Below are 15,919 nucleotides of genomic sequence, written 5' to 3'. Positions count from 1 at the left end.
GGAGACTGAAACAGTCGTCAAATTATTACCCGAGCAGTATTAATAAGTTTTATTATCTTAAAAATACAATACAAACGACACATATTATTCAAATCATCCTATAAATTGTATCGATTGGTTCATCTTTATTTGTTCCTAATCATGCTAGAAATACATCATAGCTAACCATATATATATAATCGTTGAATATTTATTTTACAAATCGAGAAATTAACCCTATATGACAAAACCATGAAGGGTGAAGCATTCCGAAAATTTACTGAAGTTGCCTCAATTACAAATGCAGGACAAGTATCGTTCATCAACTGTAGTCTAACAAGTGAAAAACTGAAAGTATTTAGGCAGGGAGCTGCTGACCGTGGCTTAAAAGTAAGAATATGTAAACTTGTTGATAACGTTTTTTATCATGTTTTTGTATTTTCAAATGTGAATCACAATTGATGAGTTCTGAATTACATTTTCTTCACATGCGATTTACATAAGTATTTGTTAAATTAACGCTGTTTTGATCAACTATTCCTAAATTTAAGCTGTTTCGCAACAATTTTCTCCAGATTGTTGCTTAAATATGTTTTTTAGTTTAATTTAATGGATATTATATGCGGTGAGATTTTGGAATGAGTGGCGAATAAAATCACTTATATTTTTTTCTTTGAGTTCGGGCAGTTTTGTGCGATTCATGTATAAATAAGGGCATGAATTGATAAAATCGGAAAAATGTCATTGCTCCATATGGACCAGGATTTAATGTAAATTTCAAATTACATTATACTATGGACGCAATGATAGTGTTAGGATAATCCTCGGGTTATATTTGGAATTCAAATCTGTTGGTATCACTCCTAACGGTTTGAACTGCATTATCTTTTTTTTTATATTATAAATATCATGCTCAATGATCCGCCAGTTTTTTTTTGTGATCCCATGGATATACCGTAATACCCTTGTTTTTAAACACTGACCGATAAGTATGATTGCGTTGGCCGTTAAATAATTCAACGCACTATGAAAAATCCATATATTTTACGCGAACAATGAGGCTATTCAGTCCCAGGACGATATTACATAAGACATGTATGGATGTAATTTAACAACAATTACCAATAATCAATACATTATTATTGGTTCGAATTAACTTAATTTTGATCTTACAAAAGTTTTACTTTGGTAATATTTTAGATTGCAAATAAAAACAATAAATTTATAATAAGATATAGCTGTATTTATATACTTTGTTATATGGGGTTTCAGTGTTAAATAATACGAACACAAATATTTTAATATAAAACAATTTACAATATTTATTGTCGCTAAATACGCTTGCATTGGGAAACATTGTTGGTTTATTTTTTTACTAAAAGTAAATTCCTTTAAAAAATTATTATTTCGTTAATGCGTGTATATTGCAATAGCACGAGAAGGCACATTCACACCTTTCATGCTGAGCACTTATCATTTGCAGCCCTAAGAATCTTGTAATGTGTCATGCATTTGCATTATTTAAGGATAGTTTAAAGGAGAAAAAATGCCAAACGCATCAAATAAAATCTTTCCGAGGTTTTGTATTTTGCAGCAACAAGAGGAATAGACTTTTTTTCGGTAATTTTTTATGGCTCACCGAATACGCTTCACATGTTCAAACACTCACATTTTCGTTCGTAACATTATACTACAATACTTGTGTTATATTTAAAAACTTATATAAAATCTTATAGTAAAATGATAATTGACAACTTTGCGCAGCGGATGCAAGGTTGTCGTTATGATTGAGGAGATTCCTTGGAACATATTCTAAATATAACTTTTCTGAAACGCATAACCTATATTACTGGTAAGTTGAAGTGTAAACAAAATAAACTCCCTTCTTTTAAATCTGAGTAATTATCAAATTATTAGATCTGTGTTAATTTGAGGTCACCATACTTTCTATATACTTACGAGTATATGACCCCACAGACCCCGACTAACAAATATTGTTAAAATCTTCCGGCTGTTTAATATCTTACCCATATAAATTATTCGCGACAAATACATATTCAAATTTTACTATCTTTATGTATAAAATATATTGTATTCAGTGTAATTAAAGTTCCTAATTACATTAAAATGATTATTTCCATAATATTTTTCAGATCAATACTTTATACCTAGCAGACAAGATCATGAGGCCAAAAGCATTTCATGAATTCGCTCAAGTTGCCTCAACCGTTGAAGCAGGCGAAGTGCAGTTTGATGTCTGTAATCTGACAAGTGAAAAGCTGAATGAATTTGCACAAGGAGCAACTGATTTTGCTCTGAAAGTAAGATAATGGAAAATTGTTTCATTAACTTTAAAAAATCAATCGTATCAGAGTGTGTTTCAATTCAATTCTGTATACCGGCGTGCTTTACGCGATTCTAAATTATGATGTAAAATGCAAGGTAAAAATTCCAAAATGCATGCGAATAAATCTTTATTCAATTTTTTGTATTCGAAAAGAATGGTGTGATTTAAATATATATATTTATTTGGGATAACTTCTTGTGCATTTTGATCGAATAAAAAAGTTGGCTATTAAATAGCTCAATAGTAATTTTTAAATAAGAACTTCAACAGTGCAAAAGATCAATGATGTGCAAATATATTGGATTAAATTCTTGAATATGCTATATCTCAAACCTCATATATCATATCAGCGCTTGTCGCTTGAACATATCCCGCTTTTGACATTTTCCGCATATTTTAAGGATTCCGCAATTTTACGGACCACAACGTGCACCGGATTATGTGACGCACTGTCATCAAATTGCACAGATTGTTTTTGTTTTATCATACACAAGTCGCACCGGGCTATGAGTGCAAAATTTTCAAGAAATATCGGGTTACAGTATAAAGCTCATTACACAAATAACTCAATATTTTCATGGTTATTTTATTTTATTCAAAATAATTTATTCAAAACAACCAAGAACTAAATTAAGGATTCGGGCTACTAAAAAGTCGCTAAATCTTTTTGCCGTAAACATTGGTTATACGTCGGTAAACTTTTCTTTTGCAAATTATACCGTGTCTCGCTATTATCTCTGTGAACATATACGTCTTGTGACCCGAGGACGTGCCTCCAGCTTGAAAAACTTCTTATTACTTGATCTTCTTTGACATGAGACAAAAAAGAACTAAATTGTCAATTTTGTCAATCACTGGACTGTTTGTTCACTGTGTTTAATCAAACAACGAAACCAACAGATAGATATACTTACAATTGAAATGTCAATTCCGGGGCAGAAGAGTATTTCGATTACACTGTGAAATGATATTTTTGAATCTGGATTAAGTTCCAAATTGGGCCATCGGCCACAAGATAACTTAGTATTACCATGCTTGAGCATGGGAAACGTCGAACGGGATGGGACAGTACACATTTGTCTTTTCTTCGGAACGCGTGAGGTAAGTGGACTCATGAGACGAGCGGAACACCCAAGAAAACTGGGACAAAGTTTTGTTCGCCAAAAAATAAAACTAGCAATGATATTGTCTTATGAAATTCGATCAAATAAAAAATGCGATATTAATAAATGGGACAATAATAATTTTTCCGAAAAGAATTTCAACTCTCGTGCCAATTCTTTTGCATTAAATTCCCGTATGTGCTATATTTCAAACCTCGTATATGATTAAGGGGATTCACCTAGCATTGTTGAAATTTCTGTAACTACGTAAGTTTTATTGTACCCGTATTTCACGGACCATAAGGCGCGACGGATAATTGGGCGCATTCGCAAAAAAATGCTTACTTTGTTTTCTTATTAAATAAAGCTCACCGGGCTATGAAGCGCAAATGTTTTTAAGGATTATCGGGTTAAATTACTAAGCTCTTTAAATAACAAAATTCCGTGAATAATTTCATGGATATTGTAACTTATCGAAAACAAAAATCAAACTATCCCTATCTACTCAGTCTTTATATCCCCAAACCGTTACTCAAATACTTGTAACATAGTAAAAAATACACCTAAAAATATTATATTTTGGTTTTGTTTGAGGTTTATTTAAGAAAGTGATTTTTATTTTGAATATGATAATGAATAATTTTTAACCTGTTGTACTTAGCAAACAAAATGTTACTATGTTACTATCTTTATACAAAAAATATATTGTATTGAAAGTAATAAAAGCTAACACGATAATAATTACAATGAAAATATTATTCCTATATTTATTTTCCCAGACGAATACTTTTTACCTTGCAGACAAGATCATGGAGCGAAAAGCATTTCATGAATTACGTGTTACGTGTATAGCCCAAATCGGTGCTCCCGTAGTATGTAAACCAAGGTGGCGGACACTAGAATATTGTAAGGAATATTGAAGGCCATAAGTTTATTTCAATTTTGCCTATTTTAGTTCTATTACGAGTTCAGGGACCAGCTAAGTGACTCCCGTAGTATTTGCACCTGAAATTATGGCCTTACCCAGACCTGGTACACATACTACGTTCCGGTGTCCGGCATTATTGTTCCCATACTACGGGAGTACCACAAAATCTAGGTTTCGGATTAGGACAAAACTTGACTTTCCGATCTAAGATGGAGTCTTCATAACCCAGAAAATCCATAGCGATTGGGCCAGAGAAAGGGTTTGGTTACTTGCTCTGGTTATAAACTTTGTCTACAGATATATAGATGTTTATAACATGTAATTTAGGCAAATGGTTCAGGAATTACCCGGATTAACCGAATTATTAGAAATAGTCTATAAGCAGGAAGTTGATTATTGCTGAATGTGCAGAGTTTTTGAGAAATAGAATAACTGAGCCGGAATGATACTAAATTGTCATAGTTAGACAATTCTTATTTATTTATAAAGTTAGGAAAGTCAATGATTTTTTCATTTTGCGTCTATGTACTATCTAATTCAGGGAACCCATGGCTCGCGAGCCATATATGGCTCTTTTGGTGACGGCATATGGCTCCCAGAAAAATCTAAGGCCAAGCTTACTATTGTTACCAGTTCTCAAACTATAAAGTTATTGCAAAATTCCGCTGAACTTTTGCCAATACGTTTGAAAACACGTGCTCAACGCCTGTCTATGTTTTGTAAGAGAAGTGCCAGACAGGCATTGTGACAAAACTATCTGCAGCATATTTTGTGACACCCCGAAGCGATAGAGTTGCAATAAAGAAATGTCTTCCGTCCGTTTGGACTGTTCATTTATAATATTTAGCCCTACGGAGATGCCTAAAAGAAAGAAAGGCGATGAGTATCGTCGATTTTAAAATGTGTTGCATGTGAGCATTCGTTCAAGGCCCTCAGCAACAATATGCAGCATCAGAAGTCACATCAAATGTATATTGAGACATTGTATGTGTTGACTTTTAGGTAAAAATTTGATTCATGATTAAGGGAAAAAATGCTGCATGGCTCGCACGGAAATGCAATTGAAAATATGTACCCTTATGACTCTCTTGACCAAAAAGGTTCCCGACCCCTGATCTAATTGTACATAAAGTCCTATTTAATAGACTCTAAACCTAAATTTTCAGAAATTCAGTATTTTCATTGAATTATATTTGAATGGGAATTTCACGCAATGGGATGGTACAGGCATAAATTGCCATGGAATGGGATTGAACAAAAAATATGTCACATGGTCAAGTCAGAATATTACGTAATATTAATTAACGCATCGCAAGGCCTCAAAGAGCTCAGTGAATACAACATTGTCAAATCGCACGCATTGGACCGCCATCCTTTGTTCCCCATAAGCTTCAAATACCTTCAGACTTCTTCATGTCAAGATTAATGAAGTCCATCATCTCGCCAACGTTGCCTTTTGTCAGCCAATGGTTCTCAGAGACATTTGACATCCTCCATAAAAAACTTACTATTTTCTTCCTGTTGAAACTTGCCAGAAGTACCTATCAAGTATCTGGAAAAATGGATGGATTTTAGGTCTCTTTCCGCGTGATGTTGCTAAAGAGCGATAATTTCCTTCTCTCTCTTTAACGATGTGGGCTGTCGAAACAAAACTTTCAACTTCTTGTCTATTTCCGTAAAACTTATTTTTCCTACCCCTTTCATCGAAACAAGACTGGCAATCTGAATGCAAATTACGCATTATCGATCGTGGAAGTCGCGCAGTTGTAAACACATCAGGATTTTACTACGATATGTCGTCATAAGTTTACTGTCATTTACGCAAAAACACTATTTATGAATCCTTAGAAAAGGTTTTTCAGTCTCTTCACGTTAGTTCATTTAAGAAAGTGGTATGCTTTATTTCTATTGCATTGGGTCAAAAATTTTTTTTTTTCCATATTGCATCACTATCGTATACAAAGATGTGATAGGAACGATTTGTTTACTTTTGCAAATTGCGTTCTATCTGGCCTTCTCAAACGTGACATTAGTGAAATTTTGAATCAAAATAAGATGGGTTATATCAACTTGAAAAGATGCCGAGGGTGTTTTCTCTCGAGTTTTCTCAATAACTATGACGTCATAAACGTATTCTCGGCTTCAATGTCTCTATGGAGTAACCCCAGTTGTCGTTGCAATATCTCCTTTGTTGTGAATATGAGCTTGAAAGCAATAATTCCTATGTAGAGTGGTCAATATAGGACTGAATACATCAGTTTTTGCCCAGTAGGACATTTACAATACCTGATTACGTTCTCTACCTTCTAGGCATATATAAATAGTCAAATTCCAAAACTCACTTGAAACATTTTTATTGCTGTGACGTATACTCTCGTTTAGTAAAAAAATAACCTAATAATACCAGATCATACATTGGGAAGACATAAAGTATTGATGCTCAATAAGTTACAATCAGGCATGACCCACACACACAATTTTTGTCATTTTTGACGAAGCCACGTAAAGCTTCAGGACGAATCTATCTGGTACCCATTATATGCCTCAGGATGGTGCATAAGGGCGTGCAATTAAAAATCTAGGGTCAACTCATGATCTAGGGCAGGGCTACGTAACAATTTTTATCGAAGGTCCGCAAACAAAACTTCAAAATTATTTGGGTCCGGTCTTTCCAGAACTGATATTTCGATATCCTTAAACGAGCATTTCCTCGACCGACTAATGATTTGTAGCATATTAAAATTGTTTATTATGATGTTATATTTCTTTTCCTATATATTCAAAACTATGAAAGTCATTTTATGATAGGAAAGTCAAAAAGTGGGGCTGATGATCCAAAATAAATAATTAGGTGCGGTCCAAATCCAATACTCGAAAAGTCCGGATTCGGACCGCGGTCCGCCAGTTGAGTAGCCCTGATCTAGGGTCAAATTGCCTACCTGATATAATAGAGTGGGCCGTTGGTATTGGGTATTCCACAGTAGACAAAATTTTAAAAAAATTGACAGTGATTTGATCTATTTGAAGGGCTAAAGTAAAAATAATAACTGAAATGGCAAAAAGTTAGTTTCAACCACTCTGAAACGAACATCACACAACAGTTTGCATCGCTCTGCACGGCCACCATCGGTTTGCGGAGACGTCGTAACTCACCAAAAGACGAAGTCAAACATCATAATACACGACTAATTCAGATATAGTACGTTTGCGAGAGTCGGTTTTCCACTGTCCCGGATTTACAATCATGGCCCAACTTATCCGTCGGTGAATTAGCGAATGAAATTATGATAAAAAGGAATACTGTAATACAGTATAGAGAGATATTTTGCTTTAAATATAATTTGGTCGATTGAAATACTGTTAGGGTACAATTAAATCGAGTGTAAACAATTATATTTAAAGTAAGCAGGAATTTAGGACTTTTGAATTCCTTTGGCAAGACCTGGATTGTCGAAAACGACGTCTATTAATCGAAAATATTCAGAGCGTGAGCGTTATGGATCGGACTAAAGGTCAAGATTCATATTATATATAAACCGTCTTATCGGTTTGCTAATCCCAAAAATAAACAGCCGAAATAAACTCCCCCGTTATATAAACCGTTTGCAACCCCTTTACATTAAATAAAGTTGATGGCGAAATGATGAACCTAAGAGAAATAATCAAATTTAATGAAAATACAAATCAACCTGACCTATTAGTAATTTTCCCTGCACTTTATCTGAGTGGAATCAATTACAGAAGCAAATGTATTTTGACATTTCACAACTAAAGTCTAGTAAGAGGCAAATGTAGATCCATTCGCCCGAGTATCTTCTTCTGTTTCATCACAATAATTAAGACTATCTTTCCTGTACGTTTAATAAATCCATTGTTAAGGTATAATACTATCTCTTGAAAATATCTTAATTCGATAATGTGCCCTTACATACACACTGTAAGACTAAATTTTTTAAAAGAAAACAATCAAACGAAAAAAAAATTGAAAAATTGAAAAAAAAAAGACTGAAAAGTTGCTAATAGCGGTATTCCATTGCAATTTTTCTGAATGCCGAATATTTTCGTCAGCGTTGCGTGGTAATAATAATTACCTTAATAAATAAATACCTCTATCTCCGTATTTATTATTTTTATATGACACATTTCCATCGACAGATGTATAACATATGCCACGAGCACGACGATAACTAGTTTTTTTTTTATCTCGCCCGGAAATTTGATTCCAGTGAAATAACAGTAACATCATTTGAGTTTTGCATTCCGAATAGTTTTTGTTGTAAATTGTGATAACTTCTTGTGAATTGCAGTTAAATAAAATAGTAGGGTAACGAATAGGCCAATAGCATTCTGCCAAAGGCAACGTTATCAGTGGTTTAAAAGTCATGTTTTATTATTTTGTATTAAATTCACAAATGTGCTATATCTCAAACCCCATATATTTCTTATATTAGCGCTTGAACACATCGCAAATTCAACATTTTTCAAAATTCGTAAAGTTTATTGATTTCCGCATTTTAAGGAACAAAATGCGCACCGGATTATATTACGCAGTGTCAATAAATTGTTTAGATTGTTTTTGTTTTAGCATATATAAGGCGTCACGTGCTAAAGGTTCGACGGTTTTTAGGCATTATCGGGTTACAGTACTGAGCTCAATACACAAATAACTCAATATTTTTATGGTTATTGTATTTTAATCGAAGGAATCTTTCAAAATAACCAAAAATTATAAAAAGCATTCGGGAGACTGAAAAAGTCGCTCAAATTATTACTCGAGCAGTATTAATAATTTTCAATATCTTAAAAATACAATACAAACGACACATATTAATAAAAACATTGACAAGGTAGAATACTATCTCTTGAAAACATTCAAATTGCATTATTTGCATAACACTGCTAGACTAAAATGAAATGATTTCCTAACTTTTCTTAGATATTTAATGCAATTTAGATAAATAGAAAGATAAAGGAAAACCCAAGTAAAACAAGAAAAGTTTTTTCGCGCTGACAATGATAATTTTGCAATGTTTTTAAACATTCCTAAAAACGACAAATTATAACATAAGTTCAAGAATTCAAATGTCCTAGTTTGAAGTTTTAATTTGACCTGTAAAGCATTTCTCGAAAATATGGACGCTTGTGTTGTATTACGAGTCTTATCTTTGTCTTCCCAATGTTATACGGATACTCACTTTTAATATATAGTTGTGTTTCAAACGTATACAAATTTTCTGCTTAAGAATTCAAATCATCCTATAAATTGTTCGGAATTGATCCTACATTTATTCCTAATCATGCTAGAAATATATCATAGCTAACCGTATATATACTTTAATATATTCGTTGAATATTTATTTCACAGATCGATGATTTAATCGTATCTGACAAGACCATGGAGTGCGAAGCATTCCACGAATTTGCTGAAGTTGCCTCAATTACAAAATCAGGAGAAGTATGTTTCATCAACTGCAGTCTAACAAGTGAAAAACTGAAAGTACTTAGGCAGGGAGCTGCAAACTGTGGCTTGAAAGTAAGGAGATGTAAACTTGTAGATAACGTTTTTTTCATTATGTTTATGCATTCTCAAATGTGAATCACACCAGTGTTTTAAATTAAATTTTCTTCACGTGCGATTTACATGAGTATTTATTAAATTACCGTCGTTTTGATAAACTATTCGTAAATTTACGATGTTTCGCAACTATTTTCTCCAGATTATTGCTTAAATATGTTTGTTGGTATAATGTATTGGATATTACATGAGGCCACATTTTGAAATGAGTGGCGAATAAAATCACCTGTGTTTCTTTCTTGGAGTTCAGGTAGTTTTGTCCGATTCATGTATAAATAAGTGCATAAATTAATAAAATCAGAAAAATTTCATTGCTCCATAAGGACCAGGATTTTATGTGAATTTCAAATTACATTATATAATAAACGCAATGATGATGTTCGGAATATCCTCGGGGTAATCAATATTACAGAAACATTACAATTTATTTTCTTTTTTTTTTCAAAGGTGAATTCAAATCTGTCGGTATCACTCCGAACTGTTTGAACTTTATTATCTTGTTTTTATATTATAAATGCCATGCTGAATGAATCACCAATATGTTTTGTTTTCCCATGGATATATCGCAATACCCATGTTTTTAAACACGGACCGATAAATATGATTGCGTTTGTCGTTAGAGCATTTAACGCACTATGAAAATTCTACATATTTTACGCGAACAATGAGCCTGATCAGTCATAGGAAGATAAATTGTAAAACATGTATGGATACAATCATGTAAACTAACAACAATTAACAATATTCATGCATTAATAATGGTTCGAATTCAATTATTTCTGATCTTAAAAACGTTTAACGTTGGTAATATTCAGTATTTGGGTTTGCAAAGAAAAACAATAAATGTATATTATATGTGGTTCCAGTTTTGAATATTACGAACACAAATATAATAATATAAAAACAATTTACATTATTAATCTTTCACTAAATACGTTTGCATACGTTGCATTGCATACGTTTATTTTTTTACTACAAGATAATTTCTTTAAAACAATTATTATTCTGTTAATAATTTTGTGTATATTGCAATCGCAAGAAAAGATACATCCACATATCTCATGTTGATCCGGGTACTTATCATATGCAGCCCTGAGAATCTTGTAATGTGTCGTGCATTTGCATTATTTAAGGCTAGTTTAGAAGAAAGAAAATGTCAAACGTATCAAATAAAATCTTTCCAAAGTTTTTGTATTTTGCAAAAAAAGGAATAGACTTTTGTTCGGTAATTTTAGGAGCCCATCAAATATTCTATATTATGAGCAGTCATACGCTTCAAATGTGTAAAAACTCATGTTTTCGTTCTTAACTTTATACTACAATACTTGTGTTTTATTTAAAAACTTATATAAATTCTTATGGTAAAGTAAAATGGTAATTGACAACTTTGCGCAGCGGATGCAAGGTTGTCGTTATGATTGAGAAGATTCTTAGGAACATATTCTAGATATAACTTTTTTGAAACGCATAACCGAGTTACTGGTGATTTGAAATGTAAATAAAATAAACTCCCTTCTTTCAAATCTGAGTAATTGAAAAATTATTGGATTTGTGTCAATTTGAGATCACCATATTTCCTACATACTCACGAGTATTGTTCGGCTATGCCTGTTAAAACAGAAAGTTTAAAATTATGCAGCTACGTATTTTTACGTAACATATTTTAGACAAAGAAGAGTTCTGACCCAACCACAAATATTGTTAGAATCTTTCAGTTGTTTAATATATATTTTCTATATAAAATATTCGCGACGAATACATATTCAAATGTCACTATCTTTATGCATAAAATATATTGTATTCAGTAATAAGTAATAAAAGCTAACAAGTTCATATTTACATTTAAAATTTAAATTATCATTTATATATATATTTTCCAGACCAATACTTTATACCTCGCAGACAAGATCATGGATCCAATGGCATTTCATGAATTCGCTCAAGTTGCCTCATCCGTTGAAGCAGGAAAAGTGCAGTTTGGTGTCTGTAATCTGACAAGTGAAAAGCTGAATTCATTTGCGCAAGGAGCAACTGATAATTCTCTGAAAGTAAGAAGTTAGAATGTTGTTGTTCAAATTTTTTGTTTTAATACATTTAAAATTAAACGTATTAGAGTGTGTTTTAATTGTATTCTATATGCATGCATTACGAAATTATATGTCATGATTTTATATGCAAGGTAAATATTCCAAAATGTATGCGAATTAACTCTTCGTTTGCATTTTTGCATTCAGAAAGAATGGTGTAATTTGACTATATTTATTTGGGATAATATCTTGTGCATTTAGATAACTCAATAGTAATCCTTAAAAAAGAACGTCAACGGTGCAAAAGTCATGTCCAAATCTATTTCATTGATTACATAAATATTCTATATCTCAAACCTTATATCAGCGATTGAACATATCGCGTATTCGACATTCTTTCAACTCCGCAAATTTGAATGATTCCAGAATTTTAAGGACTACAACGCGCACCCGATTATATGACGCATTGTCAAAACATTTCTTGGATTGTTTTTGTTTTGTTATACATAAGGCTATACGTTCAACAATTTTTAGGGATAGTCGGGTTACAGTACGAAGGTCAATACCCAAATAACTCAATAATTTTGGGGTTATTGTATTTTAATCAAAGATATCTATTAAAACAACCTAAAGTTAAATAAATGCTTCGGAATACATAATTTAAAAGTCTCCAAAAGTTTTGCCGTAAACATCGGTTACTCATGAGACGATCGGAACACGTATTGCAATTGGGACAATATTCTATAATAGGATTACGTTTTGTTCGACACTAAACCTAAATTTTCTAAAATTCAGTATTTTCATTGAATTGTCTTCGAATGGGAATCTCACGGATGGGATGGTACAGGCATAAATTGTCATGGAATGGATTTGAACAAAAAATATGTCTCATGGTCAAGTCAGAATACTACGTAATATTAACGCATCGCAAGGCCTCAAAAAGCTCAGTGAATACAACACTGTCAAATCGCACGCATTGGAGTATGTCTCATGGAACACCCGTCCTTTGTTCCCCATAATCACCAAATAATTTCAGACCCATTCATGTCAAGATTAATAAAGCCCATCATCTTGCCAACGTTGCCTTTAGTCAGCAAATGGTTCTCAGGGACGTTTGACACCCTTCATAAAAAAAATTCTGTTTTCTTTTTGTTGAAACTTGCCAGAATTACCAATCAAGTATCTGGAAAAATGAATGGATATTAGGTCTCTTTCCGCGTGATGTTGCTAAAGAGCGATAATTTCCTTCCCTCTCTTTAACGCTGTGGGTTGTCGAAACAAAATTTCCCACTTCTTGTCTATATCCGTAAAAGGATTTTTCCTACCCCTTTCAACAAAACAAGACTGGCAATGAGAATGCAAACCACGAATTATCGATCGTGGGAGTCGCGCAGTTGTAAACACATCAGGATTTTAATACGATATGTCTTCATAAGTTTACTGTCATTTACGCAAAACACTATTTATGAATCATTATAAAAGGTTTTTCAGTCTCTTCACGTTAGTTCAGTCAAGAAAGTGGTAACATGCTTTATTTCTATTGGGTCATCACTATCGTATACAAAGATGTGATAGGAACGATTTGTTTACTTTTTCAAATTGCGTTCTATCTGGCCTTCTCAAACGAGACATTAGTGAAATTCTGAATCAAAATAAGATGGGTTATATCAACTTGAAAAGATGCGAGGCTGTTTGCTCTCGGGTTTTCCCAACAACTATGACGTCATAAACGTATTCTTGGCTACAGTGTCTCTATGGAGTAACACTAGTTGTCGTTACAATATCGCTTTTGTTGTGAATATGAGCTTGAAAGCAATAGTTCCTATGTAGAGTGGTCAATATAGGACCCAATACAACAGTTTTTGCCCAGTAGGACATTTACAATATCCGATTACGTTCTCTACTTTCTAAGCATATATAAATAGTCAAATTCCAAAACTCACACGAAACATTTTAATTTCTGTGAAGTAACCTATACGCTCGTTTAGTAAAAAAAAACATTGGGAAGACATAAAGTAATGGAGATCAATAAGATACAATCAGGCATGACCCACACACAAAATTTTTGTCATTTTTGACGAAGCCACGTAAATCTTCAGGACGAACCTATCTGGTACCCATTATGTGCCTCAGGAATGTGCATAAGGGCGTGCAATTAAAAATCTAGGGTAAACTCATGACCTAGGGTCACATTGCCCACCTGATATAATAGAGTGGGCCGTTGGTATTGGGTATTCCACAGTAGACAAAATTTTAAAAGACTAGACATGATTTGATCTATTTGAAGTGCTAAAGTAAAAAAATAAATGAAATGGCAAAAAGTTAGTTTCAACTACTCTGAAACGAACATCACACAACAGTTTGCATCGCTCTGCACGGCCACCATCGGTTTGCGGAGACGTCGTAACTCACCAAAAGACGAAGTCAAGCATCATTATACACGACTAATTCATATATAGTACGTTTGCGAGAGTCGGTTTTCCACTGTCCCGGATGTACAACCATGGCCCAACTTATCCGACGGTGAATTAGCGAATGAAATATGATAAAAAGGAATACTGTAATACAGTATAGAGTAATATTTTGCTTTAAATATTATTTGGTCGATTGAAATACCGTTAGGGTAAAATTAAATCGAGAGTAAACAATTATATTTAAAGTTAGCGGGAATTTAGGACTTTTGAATACATGTGCAAGACCTGGATTGTCAAAAACGACGTCTATGAATCGAAAATATTCAGAGCGTGAGCGTTATGGATCGGACTAAAGGTCAAGATTCATATTATATATAAACCGTCTTATCGGTTTGCTAATCCCAAAAATAAACATCAGAAATAAACTCCCCCGTTATATAAACCTTTTGCGACCCCTCTACATTGAATAAAGTTGATGGCGAAATGATGAACCTAAGAGAATTAATCAATTTTAATGAAAATACAAATCAACCGGTCCTATTAGTAATTTTCCCTGCACTTTATCTGAGTGGAATCAATTACAGAAGCAAATGTATTTTGACATTTCACAACTAAAGTCTGGTAAGAGGCAAATGTAGATCCATTCGCCCGGGTATCTTCTTCTGTTTCATCACAGACTATCTTTCCTGTACGTTTAATAAAACCATTGTTAAGGTATAATACTATTTCTTGAAAATATCTTAAATCGATAATGTGCCCTTTCATACACACTACACTGTAAGACTAAATTTTTTAAAGGAAAACAATCAAACGAAAAAAAAAATTGAAAAATTGAAAAAAAAAAAGACTGAAAAGTGGCTAATAGCGGCATTCTATTGTATCCTATAAATTGTATCAATAGGGTCATCTTTATTTGTTCCTAATCATGCTAGAAATATATCATAGCTAACCATATATATATAATCGTTGAATATTTATTTTACAGTTCGATAGGTTAACCCTTTCTGACAAAACCATGAAGAGTGAAGCATTCCGCAAATTTACTGAAGTTGCCTCAATTACAAATGCAGGACGAGTATCGTTCATCAACTGCAGTATTACAAGTGAAAAACTGAAAGTATTTAGGCAGGGAGCTGCTGACTGTGGCTTAAAAGTAAGGAGTTGTAACTTTGTTGATAACGTATTTATCATGTTTATGTATTTTTAAATGTGAATCGAACTAGCCAAGTTTAAATTATATTTAATTCACTTGCTATTACATGAATATTTATTAAAATAACGCCGTGTTTATTAGGAACTTGTATTGATGTTCCGAAATTCACAAAACGACCTACACAAAGTTCGTTGAAATTCACATTGTGCTCATTCAGGAATTGAAAGAAAATTATAGCCACTTAGAATAAATAAATAAATAAAAAACATCAAAACGCAAATAAACAATCAATTTTGATGTATTTGACTGTTAGCCAAAGTGTGTGCAGATTCTCGTGTGGTCGTCAGAAATCCGCAAGCGCTTCGTGATGTCCAAGCGTTTGATTCTGCAACG

The 15,919-nt window shown here is 33.0% G+C and overlaps 1 protein-coding gene across 1 annotated transcript in view; it reads left to right on the top strand.

The window, feature by feature from the left end:
• Positions 1-201: 201 nt before the first annotated feature.
• Positions 202-15,919, top strand: part of LOC144419968 (uncharacterized) — a 38,534-nt gene continuing 22,816 nt past the window's right edge. Inside the window, exons 1-5 of the mRNA XM_078110252.1 lie at positions 202-369; positions 2,133-2,300; positions 9,723-9,890; positions 11,813-11,980; positions 15,359-15,526. Of these exons, the coding sequence (XP_077966378.1) occupies positions 232-369; positions 2,133-2,300; positions 9,723-9,890; positions 11,813-11,980; positions 15,359-15,526 (810 nt within the window). The 5' untranslated portion in view covers positions 202-231. The remainder of the gene's footprint in view (positions 370-2,132; positions 2,301-9,722; positions 9,891-11,812; positions 11,981-15,358; positions 15,527-15,919) is intronic.

This window comes from Styela clava, chromosome 2, assembly GCF_964204865.1.
Source record: "Styela clava chromosome 2, kaStyClav1.hap1.2, whole genome shotgun sequence".
NCBI classification, from domain to species: domain Eukaryota; kingdom Metazoa; phylum Chordata; class Ascidiacea; order Stolidobranchia; family Styelidae; genus Styela; species Styela clava.
This window is presented reverse-complemented; position numbering and strand designations above follow the sequence as displayed.